This window comes from Ursus maritimus, unplaced genomic scaffold, assembly GCF_017311325.1.
Source record: "Ursus maritimus isolate PB19 unplaced genomic scaffold, ASM1731132v1 scaffold_7, whole genome shotgun sequence".
In the NCBI taxonomy this organism is placed as follows: Eukaryota; Metazoa; Chordata; class Mammalia; order Carnivora; family Ursidae; genus Ursus; species Ursus maritimus.
This window is the reverse complement of record NW_024426885.1, coordinates 43,570,887-43,586,793: the sequence shown is the minus strand read 5'-3', so window position 1 is coordinate 43,586,793 and position 15,907 is coordinate 43,570,887. Positions and strand designations below refer to the sequence as shown.

The following is a 15,907-nucleotide window of genomic DNA, read 5'->3' as shown; positions in this document are numbered from 1 at the left end:
ATAGAACTCCGGGCCTTGGCTTCTTTATCTGAAAATGAGTGAAATCACTCTAGATCAGTGTTTCTGGATGTAAATTTCACCATCGGCCAATGCGTTCCTTCTCATTCGTAGCAGCCAAGGCTCTTAGCGGGGCGAGGGACCACTAGGACAGCGGCCCCTCTGTTTCAAGCTCGTGCCTTGGGAGACTTTTATGCTTGTGTAGCGTAAATGCCCTGTGGGAGTTGGGAGCTGCAGCCCTAGAGGCCAGATCCATGACCTATTCTTCTAACCAAGACAGATGCAAGCCGTGGGAAAAGATGTTTGTTTACCTTGCAAAGGAGGGAACTGAGAAGACCCCAGGCGTCCCACCCCAGTGCACCTAGCTGGTTAAAGGCAGGTTCCAAATCACAAACTCCGTCTCTGGTCCCAGCTGGGATTCTTTCTATGACAACGGCTGGCTTGCCAATTATCATCCTTTGCCCTTAGCTCGTGAGGACGCACATGGAAGGGCCTGGCTCCTAACCAATTCTCAGGCACAGCTGCCGCTCAAATCCCTCTTTCTGCTCCCTACCCTGTCCTTGGTTATGCAACTCTTTTCTAATTTGGCTCTCAGCCACACACCGTTTGGATTCTGGGACCTTAATCCTGCCTGATTGGGCTGAAACGAATGAGAAAGCGTTCCATTCCAGCTTCACAAAGGCTGCACTGTCCAACTGGTGAATGGGTTCCTTCTACTTGGGCCAAAAGCACAATTTAGGGCAGGGGGCAGCAAGAAGGAGCCCAAGGTCTAGCATAATCACCTGCATGCGCCAGCACGTGGAATGGCCCTTTAAAAGGTGGGGCCTGGCTTAGAGAGCCAGAGAAGAGCCAGGCTGGCAGGAAGAAGGGCCCAGCATGGCAGGATCTGGGTCCCTGCCCACCGGCTTCGGGGAGCTGGAGGTGTTGGCTGTGGGGACGGTGCTGCTGGTAGAAGGTGAGCCAGAAAGGGCCTGGGTGGAGCGGGGACCCAGTGGCCTCCCAGATCCAGGCCACAGCTATGGAGCTGACAAGAAGAGGTCCCCAAACCCTACTCCTCTGTGCCTACACCCATGGGGCTTCTGATGGGTGCACCTGTTGGATGCAGGATGCAGGCTGGGAGCCAAGAGAGAGAAGCCAGGCAAGGTCCGGGGAGTGAAGGACATCTGCCCAGAACATGACCAAGGACCAGGTTCAGGCCTTTTCATGTCCCTCCAGCGGGGAGAAAGTTTCATCTACACCCTGGAAATCATGCTAAGAATCTCATATAAGTTCAGGCCCCTGATCAGCTCTGGAGACAAACAGCTCTGTCACCGGCTCTCCGTGTGATTATAACAGTCAGCCAGGTTCTCAGACCCCAAGTGGGTGGTGGTGAAGGTTAGAAGGAGTCATGGGTGTGAAGTGCTAGCCTCGATAGACACTCAGGATTTAACTTCATTTGCCCCCATCCGCTCCAGCTCCACATTGCTCCCACCATGTCCATTCCCCAGCCCTATGCATTTCCATTCCAGGGGCTGTCTGACTCCCTGAGGTGCCTGCCTCAGCCCAGAATCCCTAAGATGCTCCCTGAGGCCAGAGTTGGGACTGGAGACCCTAGAGGTGGGTCAGCTCAGGACTAGGTTAATCGGGAAGGCAGCCCTTGTTCACAGATGATCCAGAGAAATCAGCAGCCCATTTCCTCCCCCAACGAGAATGCACAGTGAGAAAGGAGTGGCAGCCACTAGGCTGGTCCCAAAGGCCCCAGACACCATCGTGTGGGGGCCCTGCCCCTTTTCCTCTCTTCTAGGAACTTCACCTTCCAGCAACCCCTCAGTCCTCAAACATGATTGAAATTTTACCACTTTAAGTCTCTGCACATGCTGCTCCCCTTTTCTAGAAGGCTCTTCCACACCCTGTCCTCCTAGTAAGCACTTGGAGTTTGTTTGTTTTTTTTTTTAAAGATTTTATTTATTTATTTGACAGAGATAGAGACAGCCAGCGAGAGAGGGAACACAGGCAGGGGGAGTGGGAGAGGAAGAAGCAGGCTTATAGCGGAGGAGCCTGATGTGGGGCTCGATCCCATAACGCCGGGATCACGCCCTGAGCCGAAGGCAGACGCTTAACCGCTGTGCCACCCAGGCGCCCCAGCACTTGGAGTTTTGAAGGCAGGATCCTTCCCCATTCTTCCCTTTCGATGGGGAAGCCAGGGTTCAGAGAGCAAGAGGAGCAGCTTGGTTGACTGAGCGAAAGCTCCAGGTCTGGTCTGCCTGCTGCCTGAGGTTGCCCCCTCCCGCCCACCTCACCGCCTGCTGTCCCGGGCAGCCCTTAGCTCGTACCTCAACCCCTCCTCCCAGGCTCTCCCTCTCAGAGTGGCATTTTGGAATTAAACAGACGTGAGTCTGAGTCCCAGCTCCGCCACTCACCAGCTGTGAGTTCAGGGCAAGTCAACTAGTCTCTCTAAGCCTGTTTCCCAGCTGCACGTGGGGAGGACAGCATCCAGGGGAAGACAGAGCGGGAGGACCCACAGAAGGTGCTCAACCCGGTGCCCACCCTGTGACAGTGTCAGCAGCTGTCAGTGACTGCGACTGTCCCCGTGTGAACCGTGCAGCACCTTATTGGTTTCTTCCTCAGCTTTGAGTAAGAAGGAGGCAGGGTGTACATCTTACAGGCTGCAGTATCTGAGAGCCAGCCCTTCTCAGAAATGTTTGACGAGCTGCACGGACGAGGCTGCCGAGCGTGAAGGGGGCAGGTTGCTGAGGTTCCGTCCACCCCAGGCCCTGGTTCTGAGCCCAGGCGGCCTCTCCAGCCCTGACACCAGCTTCCCCCTTCTTTCCAGCTCTCGCTGGCCTCTGCCTCAATAGTCTCACCATCCTCTCTTTCTGCAAGACCCCGGAGCTGCGGACCCCCACCCACCTGCTGGTGCTGAGCCTGGCTCTGGCGGACACTGGGATCAGCCTGAATGCCCTTGTTGCAGCCACATCCAGCCTCCTCCGGTACGAGCCCCCCACCCCTTCTCTGAGCTCAGGGGCCTGTCTTCTGGGCTCTGGGCAGCCAGGCCAGAGCCATTCTTCCCACCTATAGAAAACTGTCGGGGACAGGGTGGGCAGGCAGTACGTGGCTAAATCCAAATTCCAAACTATCCCTGAAGAGCCACGGCTGATTTCTGGAGCACAGGAGTTGCTCAAAACCCACCTGCAGAGCTGGCTGACTGTAGGGATGAAGGGCGCAGGCCCGGCAACCAGGCTGCCGAGATTCGAGTCCTGGCTTCGTGTTTCTATCTCTTGGCTTCTCCTGTAAGTTGACTATTATTACCTAACTCCTATGTGGCTGGAATTATTCACTTATTATTACGTGGAAATAACTGAAAACGATGCATGGCACCCACAAAGCCCGACAGACGTGTTTGCAAAAGCCCACAGGATTTTGACAAGTGTCTAAAACCAGGTGCAAACCAAGTGCAAACCAGGATCTTTCAACACGATGTCCAGTGTTTACAAGATTGTTTTCTTAAGTGAACAGAACATTCCTGCTCTGGTTCCAGGCACTCAAATGGAGGCTGGAGTCCACCTGGGAGTGCATGCTCGGGGCTGACCAGTCTGGGGGGTCAGAACCCGTGAGGACTCCTTGCCCTGATCTCCTCCTGCCCTTTCCTGGGTTCAGGGAGGGGGCAATGGAAGCTTTTACACTTGCTTGACCCATGGGGCTGAGAGCTGGGAGCCCTGGGGTCTATGCTCTGACCTTGCCTTCATCTGCTGTCTGACCTTGGCTCAGTGCCTTTTCTTCTCTGAGCCTCAGTTTCCCTATCTATAGAATAAAGGCATGGGCTTTCCTGCCAGGGTGTTCCTCGCTGGAGGCTTCTGAGCACACGGAGAGACCCTTTGGTCCTACTGAGGTGCAGCGAAAGACACTGAGCCCAGGGAGTTTGCATCAGGCTCCACCCGTTCTCCCCGGGGACTTGCCCTCTGGGGCTCCTGTTTCCTCGTAGGAAAAACAGACAATGAAGCCCTCTTCTGGGGAGCTGGGCCAACCTTCAGGAGGGTGCCCTCCAAGCTCCTGAGGGGCAGGTGTGGGAGAAGGGCAGGAACAGAGGGAAGGCGTCACCGGCCCCAGTGTCTCCCACAGGCGCTGGCCCTACGGCTCTGAGGGCTGCCAGGCTCATGGTTTCCAGGGCTTCGTAGCATCGTTGGCCAGCATATGCAGCAGCGCGGCCATCGCCTGGGGGCGCTATCACCACTATTGCACGCGTAAGTCTTTGTGCTCCCAGAGGGGAGAGATGTCTACACACTGAGGGTGAGCAGGACAAAGGTCTGCTCGGTGTTTCCCAGTCCAGGGGAGTGTGGGTGGGCGTGGGTGTCCATGAGTATGTGGTGTGGGCATTCATGAAAGGAGGGAGGCGGGGAGAATGGACAGGAAAGGTATCAGGGCACATGCTGGAAAGACTGCCTGTGACCTCAATGTCAGCACAGCCTCAGGCAAGTCAGGAGTCCTCTCTGAACCTCTGTCTCCTCTAAGAGCGGATTTTTATAAGCAACCTCCCAGTTTTATTCTGGAAATCAAATGAGATCGTGGATAAGAAAATGCCCTTGCAGACAGGCCCCTTTGGGTGGCAGAGAGGCGGGGTGTGTGTGTGTGTGTGTGTGTGTGTGTGTGTAGTGGGCATGTGTCCCTGCTCCTCATACTTCCACGGGACCTTCACCATTACAGGGCTTCATGAAGACCAGTCCAGCCCCAGATTTCCCAAGCTGTATTGTCAAATACCACCTTCATAATTGGCCATGTCACTGTACCACCTGCTCTGTTATTTACCTGACTGTTTTCCTTTAAAGCGATTCATTTAAAAAAAATTTAAACACCTGCTCCAGTCTCATCCTAAGCAGTATCTCTGAAATCACAACTTTAATGTCCTTAAAATTTTAGAACACATTAAAATAAAAAAACATGTTCACCCACCGGCCATCTAGAATCCCACTCACCACCAGGGATATGGGAACATACTTTGGGGAGCTGTGACTCTGCTAACCCTCATCATAAACCCCAACTTGCAGACTGGGAATCAGAGGCTCAGAGAAGTTAAGTCGCTTGCCCAGGGTCACCCAGCTAGTAGAGCCAGAGCGGGGATCGGGCATGGCCTGGATGCCTCCTGAGGCAATCCCTCCCTTTGTCTCCTGGGCCCCACGTCCTGAACTGTGGCTCTGCCTGGCTTGGAGGCTGCTGTGGTGGCCATGGCAGCATGGCCTGAAGCCTGGGGCACGGCCCCTTTGGAATTTGCAGATCTGCCCTCACTCCACATAAACAGCCCCGCGCCCTTGGCAAAGTTGCACACCTCTCCCCAGGCCAAAAAGTTGATAGAAATGATCGGAACGAAGATTATCATTTCTAGGGGCAGGTTAGTTCCACCTGCCCCAGCTGACCTTGGAGCTCCTATCCTGCTGCTCCTGTCCCAGTCTGGCCCCGGAGCTCCCTCAGACCACCGCGTGCACACACATACACACTCACACACATGCACATACACACTGCACACCTCCTCAGACAGCAACACGCTTCTCTCCCTCGGTATAGAGCAGTTGATCCCTATTTCATGGTCCCTAGAGCAAAGCCTTTCCTGAGCTGGACTGCACCGGCAGCAATATGAAAACAGGGGAGGGGAAAGGAGGGAGTGTGAGCTTATCTACTCCGTACTGGGTGACCCTGGACATGTCACCGTGGTCATCCATTTCCAAAGCCAAAAAGCAATACATGGGTCATGGTAGATATTAATTATTGTGTCCACAGTTAGGGGGAGGGATGTCTTCATCAGCTTGGGCCGCCATAGCAAAATACCAACCAGCTTGAACAACAGAAATGGATTTCTCGCAGTTTCTCAACCCTGGAAGTTTGAGATCAGGCTGCCAGCGCGGCTGGGCTCTGGCGAGAGCCAACTTCTTGACTTGCAGACAGCAGCCTTTCTGCTGTGTCATCACATGGAGAAGAGAGATCATCTCTCTTGTGTCTTCTCACATAAGGGCTCTAATCACATTGAGGGAACGCCAACCTCATGACCTCATGACCTCTCAAAGGCTTTCCCCTGGAATACCATCGCACGGGATGAGGGCTTCCACGCAGGAGTTTGGTGGGGCTTAAACATTCAGTCCATAGCAGGAGGACACATTTAAGCCAACTGGATCCGGGGCTGTTGTCAGTGGAGGCGCTGTCAGGATGAGGGAGGGTGTAGATCTGCTCTTCTCTTCGGATCGAACCCCACTTGGAGTCCTGCCCTCTGCCCTGGGGCCTTGTCCACAAAAGAACATGACAAATAGACCATAGATAGGGGAAGCCCAAGGGAAAAGCATTCTGAAGCCGGGACCAGGAGAACCACTGGATGGGAAGGGCTGGATGAGGCTGCTACAGAGAGGGGCGTGGGACGAGGGTGCATGGAGGAGGTCAAGTCAGTGGGACGGGTCACATGAAAAACGCTGTTGGGACCGAGCCCCTGCCCTCAGCACTGAGATGGCACCCCAAATCAAGAGTCCTCCGAGGGTATCCTGGAAGCAGGGACAGTGACTTCTGTGTGAGCAACGGACTTCTGCTTCCCTCCCTTATGACCCTCACCTGAGCCACTGCTCATGCTTCTTTCCTAGCTGGCTTGGGGGAGCACACCCATTTCTTTGCTACTCCCTCCTTCTCCGTCCTCTAAAGAGGATGGTATAGGTGTCTACTAGGAGGCCTTCACCACCCATTATCTCTTTTATTCTTCCTAACAGTCCTCTGAGACAGGGGTTATCATTCCCATTTCGTGGAGGAGAAAATAGAGGCTCAGAGAAACTTTTAGCTTGCCTGAGGCCCTAAGCTAGTAGCATCAGAGCCAGGATTTAGGAACATTCTGTGTGACCATGAAGTCCATTCTTTTGCACTCTGCCTAGCTAGCACCTCCTCTTGACCTCCTCCTCCTCTCTCCCATGCAGGCAGCCAACTGGCATGGAACACGGCCATCTCCTTGGTGATCTGTGTGTGGCTTTCTTCTGCCTTCTGGGCAGCACTGCCCCTCCTGGGCTGGGGCCACTATGACTATGAGCCTCTGGGAACGTGCTGCACCCTGGACTACTCCAGGGTGGACAGGTGAGGGGGAAGAAGCAGCTTCAAGGCTCCCTTCCTTGGAAATCTTTGCTTTGAGTTCTTATAACAACAATGTCACAGCTGAGAATCCAAATGGGGGAAATGTCAACATTTGCCAGACGATCTCAACTCCTTGGTCCTGATTCCCACTTGCAAGTTGACGTGGGACTAGGGAAAACCCATTCTGAAAGCCGGCCAAGTGCTGGGCATGTTATGCACAAACTGGGGTATAAAGTTGTGCCCAAGACGGAGTACTACCCAGTGAGCTGTTGGCCTGTGTCAGTTACAACAGTCGCTGAGCCCCATGACCCCTTTGCCATCTTCAGCACAGTCAGCTGTTCCAGCTCTGACTTGATCAGTTTCTAAAGGGAGCTGTGTCCTTTGCTCAAGACAGTCAAAGAACGTTAAGGTCTTTGCGTTGGGAGGGACCTCCCTGGCATAGAGTTTAGTTCTCTGCATTTCCTGAGCATCTGCTGTGAGCCAACCCCTGGGCCAAGCCCTAGAGAGACAAGACTGATGCATGATGGCCCCCACCATCATGGAGCATTTGTCTAGTGCGGCCCCATCCATGTGGCTCTGGGGACACCAGGGCTTAGAGAGACCCTTTAGGGAGCATCTTGGGGAGGGCTCACGTGGGCTCCAGACCCCCTCTTGCTTCTACTTGAGCCACGCTGCTCTCATCTGCTTTACATATTTACTCATGATGCATCTGTCCCTGACGACAGGCTTTCCAGGTAAAACCTGCTTGAGAACCCAAGTCTGGTATGAGTGTCCTGGAAGGGTACCTACAGGTACCCTCCCAGCCAGTGTCCAGTCCTCTGGCAGCCTTTCCTCCTACCCCTCCCTACTGGGCAGCACCAAGGTAACGTGGCCTTCCCTTCACAGAATGGGAGTCTGCCTTCCTGTGACTCCCACCTGGTCCTGGTCAGCACTCCCACTTTCCCATGACCCTCTCTGGGACCCCAGGCTCTCCTGTGGTCCTTTCGATGATTTCTTCAGTGACACAGTGTCCAGTCTCTTAGTCATCTGCGGACCCTTTTCAAATCCCTGTGGATGATCCTTCCTCTTGGGCCACTGCCCTATCTTCCACTTGGTAAACATGTTTCCCAAACTTAAGTGTCCCATTCTCCATGCTTGGGGCACATATGGAAAGCAGGACTGGCACTTGAACTGCCCCACAGAGAGTTCAAGGAGGACTCTCCCTCATCTCGGCCCTCTGGCTCCTAAAGGCAAGTTCAAGAAGGACCTAGTGGCTCCCTGTCTCTAAGCGGAGTCTGCATGGGACCCGGGGGCGACCACACTGAGAGCTTTTGTCTGATGAGAACAGTTCCTCACATGTGGCTGTCTAGAGCAAAGAGTGCGAAGCCTTCAAGGGCAGCTGATCTCCCCCACCTCCCTCTGAGAGATGGTCCTGACTCCTCTGCCCGCTCTGCCTGCAGAAACTTCATCAGCTTCCTCTTCACCATGGCCTTTTTCAACTTCTTCCTGCCTCTCTTCATCACACTCATATCCTATCGGCTCATGGAGCAGAAACTCAGGAAGACTGGCCACCTCCAGGTGAGGACCAGCTCCCAGAGCAGAAGAAATCCCTCTGTCCCTCTCAGGGAACATGAATGATGTGAGAGACAGTAGTTAGGGGTTTTCTGTGTTTTCAGTGATCAGGAAAAAATTCAGCATTCACAGAGCTTGGGGTGTTAGGGCAAGAATGCACCCTCCCCATTGCTAGGCATTGCCAAGACCTGGGAGGAAGGGTCAGGACTGCTCAGACTTACCGGACCCCATAACCTCAAGTGCCAGGGCACCCTGCTGGACCCCATCCATGCTGTTACATTTCATTCTTCCCAAGGATATGAGGGTTGGCACAAAATGATGTACTTTTCAAATGCTCCTTTTAAATTGCTCTAAGATGTTTAATTTAATCACAGGCACGGACTGTTGTTATCCACAACATAAAATCACATCTGCAAGCACATTTATCCAAGAAAAACAATCTTTCAAAATAAGCCCTCCTGGCCATTTCTGAATTTCTGCACTAATATCCCCTTTCCACAGTTTTCTACCTGGACAATCTCTAGCAAATGAGCTGTAACAAGCACCGAAGTTAAAAAAAAAAAAAAATCAGATACTCATACTGCTTTTCTGTGCATTAAGACATTTCATCTTCGCTACCACTCTCGAAGGAAGGTTTTGTTATCACTTTGCCACAGGCTCGAAAATTGAGGCTGTAAGGGTTTGTTAAGTAACTAGCTACAAGCCCCGCAGCTAGTAATAACAGAGTTGGATCAAACCCGGGTCTGGGACTCCATGACCCAAGTGGTCATAGTGCGGAAAAGAAACACTCAATCTTTGTTGAAACACTTAATTTGCCACATTATATATATATTTTTTCCCCTGTAAATTGGAAAAGGACCATACGTATCTATTTTAGCCAGAGATCCAGGTTGCTCTGAGTCAGCTGGAGGACGAGGGCTGGGCGGGGACCAGAATGGTGGCTCTGGGCTCATGCTCTCCTGCCCCTCACCGCCTCCGGGCTGTCCTCCGTGCTGCCTGCCCGACCACTGGGTGCTCAAAGTCGCCACATTTCTTGGAAGTTCAATCAGCCAGCAGAGAGGGCTGCCACACCGGTTTTCTTTTCTCCCCCTCCCCGGCCTGACTTGAAACCATCAGTTGCCACGGCCTCAGCATACGTCGCGTCGCTTCGGGTGGGCCCAGGGACCTCGGTCCAGAGCAGAGAGGCTTCCGGAGGTGACACTGTCTCCTCTGAGGGCTCAATGCTCCTCTGGCCTCAGCTCCGCCCCGGAGCCCCTCCGTTCCTGCAAAGCACATTGTTTTCTTTTTTCTTTCTTTCTTTCTTTTTTTTTTATTATGATATGTTAGTCACCATACAATAATACATCGTTAGTTTTTGACGTAGTGTTCCATGATTCATTTTCTTTTCTTTTTTGGAATGAGGGAGGGGCAATTCAAGAGAATAAATGTCTCCCAACTAACATATTTTTATTTCATGAAAAAAATGTGGCCTTTTTCAACTTAAGTCACCTTCTTTGTTAAAGGGAGGCGGAGTCAAAGAAAATAGGCACTGATTTTTTTAGCCTTTTAACATCTGAGCGGGTGCGGGAAGCAGCGTTCATCCTGAAATTAGATCGCAAGTCGTGCGCCTCCCTGTGGCCAGAGGCGGCAGCACAGGGCCTGCTCTCTACAAGCCGCTTAGAACCCAGGACAGGTAGACCCGCCAGGAGGCTGCAGCTGCTGATGGCGAGCTGGTTCTGGGGCTGAGGTGCGAGGGCAGCTCAGCCTGGGGAGCCTCATTCACCCAGCCACACTCACGGAGCCCAGAGTTCCTCAAAAGGAGCGGGGACCAGGAAGGGAGCTCATTATCGGCCCCCTGGTCCCTGCGTCCAGGTAAGTGAAGCATTATCAAACCATTTCTGCAAACAAGACAACTGAGGTCAAATAAGCTTCAATGACAGGTTTAGGGTCACACAGCTGACACGCCCGAGAGGCCCGTCTGGCCCCGAGGTCTGCCGGCTCAGCCCCTTCCCACAGCTGGGTCATGCTGTCCCGCTCTGCGGAGTGCCCACCTGGGCCCTCGGCGCGTGGGGTCGCAGCCAGCTAGAGCAAGTCAGTGCCTCCCTCCCGCGACACTCTCTCCGCAGGTGAACACCACTCTGCCAGCCAGGACGCTGCTGTTCGGTTGGGGCCCCTACGCCCTCCTGTATCTCTACGCAACCGTTGCAGATGTGAGCTCCATCTCCCCCAGGCTGCAGATGGTACAGACGCCTCCCGGACCAGAGTTAGAAGTCTCTCCATCTCTGCGTCTCTCTCTCTTGCCCCATCTCTCCTTCCTGCTTTCGGGCCTCCTGGTAGTCTCTCCCTCTCTTCCTTTGAACACTCATATTGCACTGGGAGTTTGCGTGCCTTGGGGCCCACACAGGGCTGCTGCTCGACATTGCCTTGGCCTCACGTGAGAGGATGGGGACAGCCACACTCTGGGACCAAGGCTGAGACTGGTGCCCAGGACGGAATGTGTTTCTGTACATCATCTGACAATTGGTCAAGGAGGCCTTGCGAGTTGCAGAATCCAGCTAGGGACAGATGACTGGTGGCTGTGGGTTAGGGCGTGGGGGTGGGACTAGGGTCACCACGTGGGATCAGGGAGAGGAACCGAGGCTGTGAGGCTTCTTCCCTGAATCTTTCTGTCCCAACAGGTGCCTGCCCTCATTGCCAAAACAGTGCCCACGATCAATGCCATCAACTATGCCGTGGGCAGTGAGATGGTCCACAGGGGAATTTGGCAGTGCCTCTCACCGCAGAGAAGTGCGTGCGTGCGGGGGGGGGGGGGGGGGGGGGGGGGAGGCGCTGAGACCCAGGCCCACCTCTGACACCCTAGACTGAGCCCCGTGCTAGGAGGCTGCCTCAGAGCCCTGCCCAGCAGCCTCCGAAGCCAAGCTCCAGACACTTGTTCACCCCCACCCCCCGGGATGGCCCTGTTGGGCCTGGCCCTACATCAGACATGGGGGATTCAGAAAGCACCCAGGCTGCAAGGGAGGACCTGGGACTTTGGAGCCAGACAGACATGAGTTTCCATCACAGCCCTCCAAACGGAGACCTTGGGAAAGTCACTCCCTCGGAACTGAGCTTCCTGACCTGTAATGTAAGGCCTCGACGGGGCAGCAGTGAGGTTTAAGCAAGATAATGTGTACTCACCACGCACACGGAAGCTCATTAAAACAGCTGTTAGGGCTCAGAGTCTTACAGAGAAAGGCATGAAAACTCCCAGTTACTTGTGGCAGGGCCCACCCAGGCTGACAGTGTTCCAATGCTGCTTATTAAAATGAGATCTGGTGCAAGCAACTGTGTGTGCATCTGTTTCCCAGCTTGTGAGATGTGGTGACAGACATGGTGACTTCACCGTGCAGAAGGGACCAGAACATCACCTGGCACATTCAGTGCTCACTGACAGTTAGCCACCAGCACCCGCCCATCAAAGACAGCTGGCTGCGTGCTGCTTAGTTGCCAGCATTAAAAACTCAATGTATTTAAAAGTCCAGATGTCTGACGATGACCCCCCCCCGCCCCAGCCTGGAGGAGGCTCCATGGAGACAGTCTGTAGAACTCAAGGCAGCTCTGCCTTTTGCCCAGGGCTGGTCCCCTTCCTTCAACTGGGGCTTGTATATTCCCTGCAGAGCCTGTAGGCATCTGGGTTTGTGACAGTGATGGGGTCCCCATTCCCAGATGGACATCTGCACCTCCAGCAGAGTCAGCATTTGGGGACAAGGTGTGGCAGGTGCACAGACCTGGGCAGGGCCCGTTGTCCCAGAGGGAAATGGAGGTTGTTGGCAGGAAGGTCATGGGCTCTGCAGAAGGTCTGATGATGGAGAGCCGGCTGCCCCAGGCACTCGGGTGCAGGAAAGATGGAAGCTCGAACCCCAGGTTCGGAGCAGGGAAGAAACAGGTCCCCAGGGGGGTGGGGATAGGGTGGTCACGAGAACAGCATCTGGGGTCCCTGTGTACCAGGTCCTGCCTCTCAGCTTTGCGGATGCGGACAATCAGGTCACTTAAACATAACTCACAAGTCTGCACTCAACAGAGGCTGGTACAGTCATTTGGCAAAACCAAGAGGAATGGAGGACAGCAGCCTTCCCACAGCCCTGTTTTCTAGACCATGCCCTGAGCTGGGTGCTGGGGAGACAAGATGCCGCTCAGCCTCACTCCAGGGACCAAGCGGGGTCCTTGTCTTCGGCCCTGCAGTGGGACTGATTGGGGAAGTCCCGGGGCCTGAGCTGGGCTCGCACACAGGCTGAGTGGGTGGCCACAGACGTGATCGCATCCAGAGCCCAGAGATACTGACCCTGCCCCCACAGTCCATGAGTCCTTAAATTGTCTTTACCGGGGACCTGCCCTTCACTCCACCATTAAAGACACTAACCCCGTAAGGTGGGACAAGGGAACACAATGAGAAGAGAAGGGAGGTTACCCCCAGACTCAGAGAGAGAAGGGGAGGGAGATGAAGAGAGTGAGGATGCCCAGCAAGTAGCCAGTGTCCCCAAACAGATGCTGCCCCTGCCTGTGCTCAAAGAGGTGAGGAGGGATGCAGGTTGGCCAGGCACAGTCAAGGACGCCTATAGCTCCAGCCCTGCACCCCAAGCCTGTGTAGAGGGGAGAAGGTGGGCTCAGGGCATCTCCACCCTGGACTGGGTTGGCAGGAGATGGCAGGGCCTGAAGCAGCGTCCCACGGGGAATGACCAAAGCCCCATGGGAAGCCCCAAGTCTCTCCCCACACCCCCACCTCTCCCTCATGGAACGGGTTTAGGGAGTCTTGTCACCTTTGAGCTTCTCTGCCCATGTCCCAAAGCACTTTAAGGATCTCAAGTCCTTGTGGACACTGTGTGCAGAGGCTCTCCTTGCCCTCCTTGCCACCGCCCTCCAGCATCCTACCCTGTCCTTCCACGGAGCAGCTCACCTCCTGGGCCAGAGGGACAAAGGAGGTAGCTGGGTCCTTTCTGATGCCCACCTCCCTGCAAGCCCGTGGCACAGGCACCAGGCAGGAGAGGAATCAGCCAGTCCCTAGAAGATGGTCAGCACCTGAAAAAAATTAGAGCACAACCCCCAAAGCCCTGGAACCTTCTGAGGCTCCCCGGCTCTGCCCAGCCCCCACCCAGGCCCATTCACAGCCCTCAAACTGCCTGCTGATTTTCTCCCTGTTCACTATAGAATACATCAGGCAATTCTACAGTCAGGAAAACATATGAAGAAAGCAGTTACTTCTGTCCCCTTGAAGTGTTTGTTTCCTGGCCCCCTCCGTTCAGTGATTTTGGTGAGCGTCCCCCCTCCCTCCTCACTCTCCTGCCCCCTCAGGCTCCTGCTGAGCAGTCTACCCCAGGTCTCTTTCCTCCATGCCAGTATGGGGCCCCCAGTGCCACTAGTAGGGACAGTGCCCTGCTCCCTCCACACACAGACACAACGGGCTTTGGGGGACACGCCAGCCCGGTCCCCCAGCCCACGCCATCCATCTCTGTTGCCATCACGCTCTCCCCCAGCTCCTGCTTGGACCTCGTGGTGGCAAAGATGCCGTGTCTGTGTCGGACACAGTGCTGATGGCGTGAGACAGGTCTGAGATCCTTTCCAGTGCCTCAGAAAAAGTGCATGCTTCCTTATCTCTTCCTGGCTTTTGTGAGTAAAAACTGTGCTAATCTGGTGAAGAAGGTCAAAAGTAGAGATTAGGGTCTGGCTGTGTCCACACACATGGAGTCAGATGTAGTAATCAGCATTATCAACATTACCCAGAAGTTTCCTTCAGAATCTCTGCAAGTCTTAGGTCAAAACTAAATTCTTTTCCCTCATTCTAGGTAAATTAAACAAGCCCTCTGAGCTGCACGGGGTGCTTGGTTTAGTCACGTGTTTCAACAGCATTGTCCCCCACTGACTTTCAATGTGCAGAGCATCTCGGCCCCATTCTGGATTTTCCCTTAAGTTTTCGTGGCTTGACTTGTGAACCTGTATGCCTCCATTAATTTCAAAATGTAACCTACAGGGGAGGAGAGCCCCGTGCAGCCCTCACGTGTGGTGATGAGGCTCCAGCCCTGCCATCCTCTCACTGGGGGGCCTGGGTGAATCACAAGCCCTCTCTGGCCCATCCTCTCTGTCTTCTCAATCTGAACGGGCTCAGACAAGGACACGAGGTTTTCAGACTCTATGAAAAGTCGAAGTCTTTTTCAAACAAGATGTATGTTAGAGATTGTATGGTTTCGTCCCCTCCTAAAATTCATACGTTGACGCCCTAACCCCCAATGTGACTATGTTTGGAGACAGAGTCTTTACAGAAATGATCAAGATGAAATGAGGTCATCAGGGTGGGGCCCTGATCTAATGGACTAATCTCTTTGTAAGAAGAGATACCAGAGAGTTCCCTCTCTCTGTCCTTTCTCCCCTGTGCCTATGCCCCAAGGAAAGGCCACGTGAGGACACAGTGAGAAGACAATATCTGCAAGCCAAGGGGAGAGCTCTCATCAGACACGAACCCTGATGCCACCTTGATCTTGGACTTCTACCTCCAGAGCTATGAGCCAATGAATGTCTGTGTTTAAGGCACCCAGCAGTGGTATTTGGTTATGGCAGCCAGAGCAGACTAATACAACGTTACACCAAAGCTCAGCAGAAGGGATGGGCTGCTGCCACCTGCTCACCAGCACCCAGAGTACCCACAGTACCCACCCAATCTCACCTCTGCAGAGCCTAGAACTGTATGAAACCCAACTTAAAAGGCACAAAATTCGTCTTCTAAGATCACCCACCATTCTCAAATCCATTTGTTTCAAAGTTTATTTTTGTGAAGAGTAAAAGTACAGTAGAATAATATCCCCCACCCCACCCCATCTTCTTGCTGGAAAGATGGCTCCGCCTATTGACAAATGGACTTGAATTACAGTCACGAACAAAATAGCAAGTTATCTCTGAGGTATAGGAATGTACAATCCCTAGCCTCCCCTGCATCCAAATCCCCACTGGAACAACTTTTCTGCAGAGGGGAGGGACTGTGTGTCTGATTGATTAGCAAAAAAAAAAAAAAAGAAAGAAAAAGAAAAAAAGGAAATATAAATTAATTATGCTAAACTACACCTATATTTTTGCTTAAAAGTAAGGGGATTTTTGCAGATTTTCCACATAGAGAAATAAATTCAACAGCAAGGTAACAGGCCTAATTTATTTATATCTTTCTCCTTGCCATGAAATTGATAGGATTTCTGTTGTTTCCCTGTTAGAGACACTCATGGTTCAATTTGCTCAAATACAAGCTCACTCTCTCTCCCATCAAACTTCCTCCAGTATTATTTTCCCTATC

The 15,907-nt window shown here is 53.4% G+C and overlaps 1 protein-coding gene across 1 annotated transcript; it reads left to right on the top strand.

The window, feature by feature from the left end:
- Positions 1–873: 873 nt before the first annotated feature.
- Positions 874–14,171, top strand: RGR (retinal G protein coupled receptor). The gene is made up of 8 exons (XM_040623776.1): positions 874–952; positions 2,810–2,966; positions 4,096–4,217; positions 6,915–7,068; positions 8,505–8,622; positions 10,722–10,835; positions 11,274–11,390; positions 14,106–14,171. The coding sequence occupies exons 1-8, from the start codon at positions 874–876 to the stop codon at positions 14,169–14,171; spliced, it is 927 nt and encodes a 308-aa protein (XP_040479710.1).
- The last annotated feature ends 1,736 nt before the right edge of the window (positions 14,172–15,907 follow it).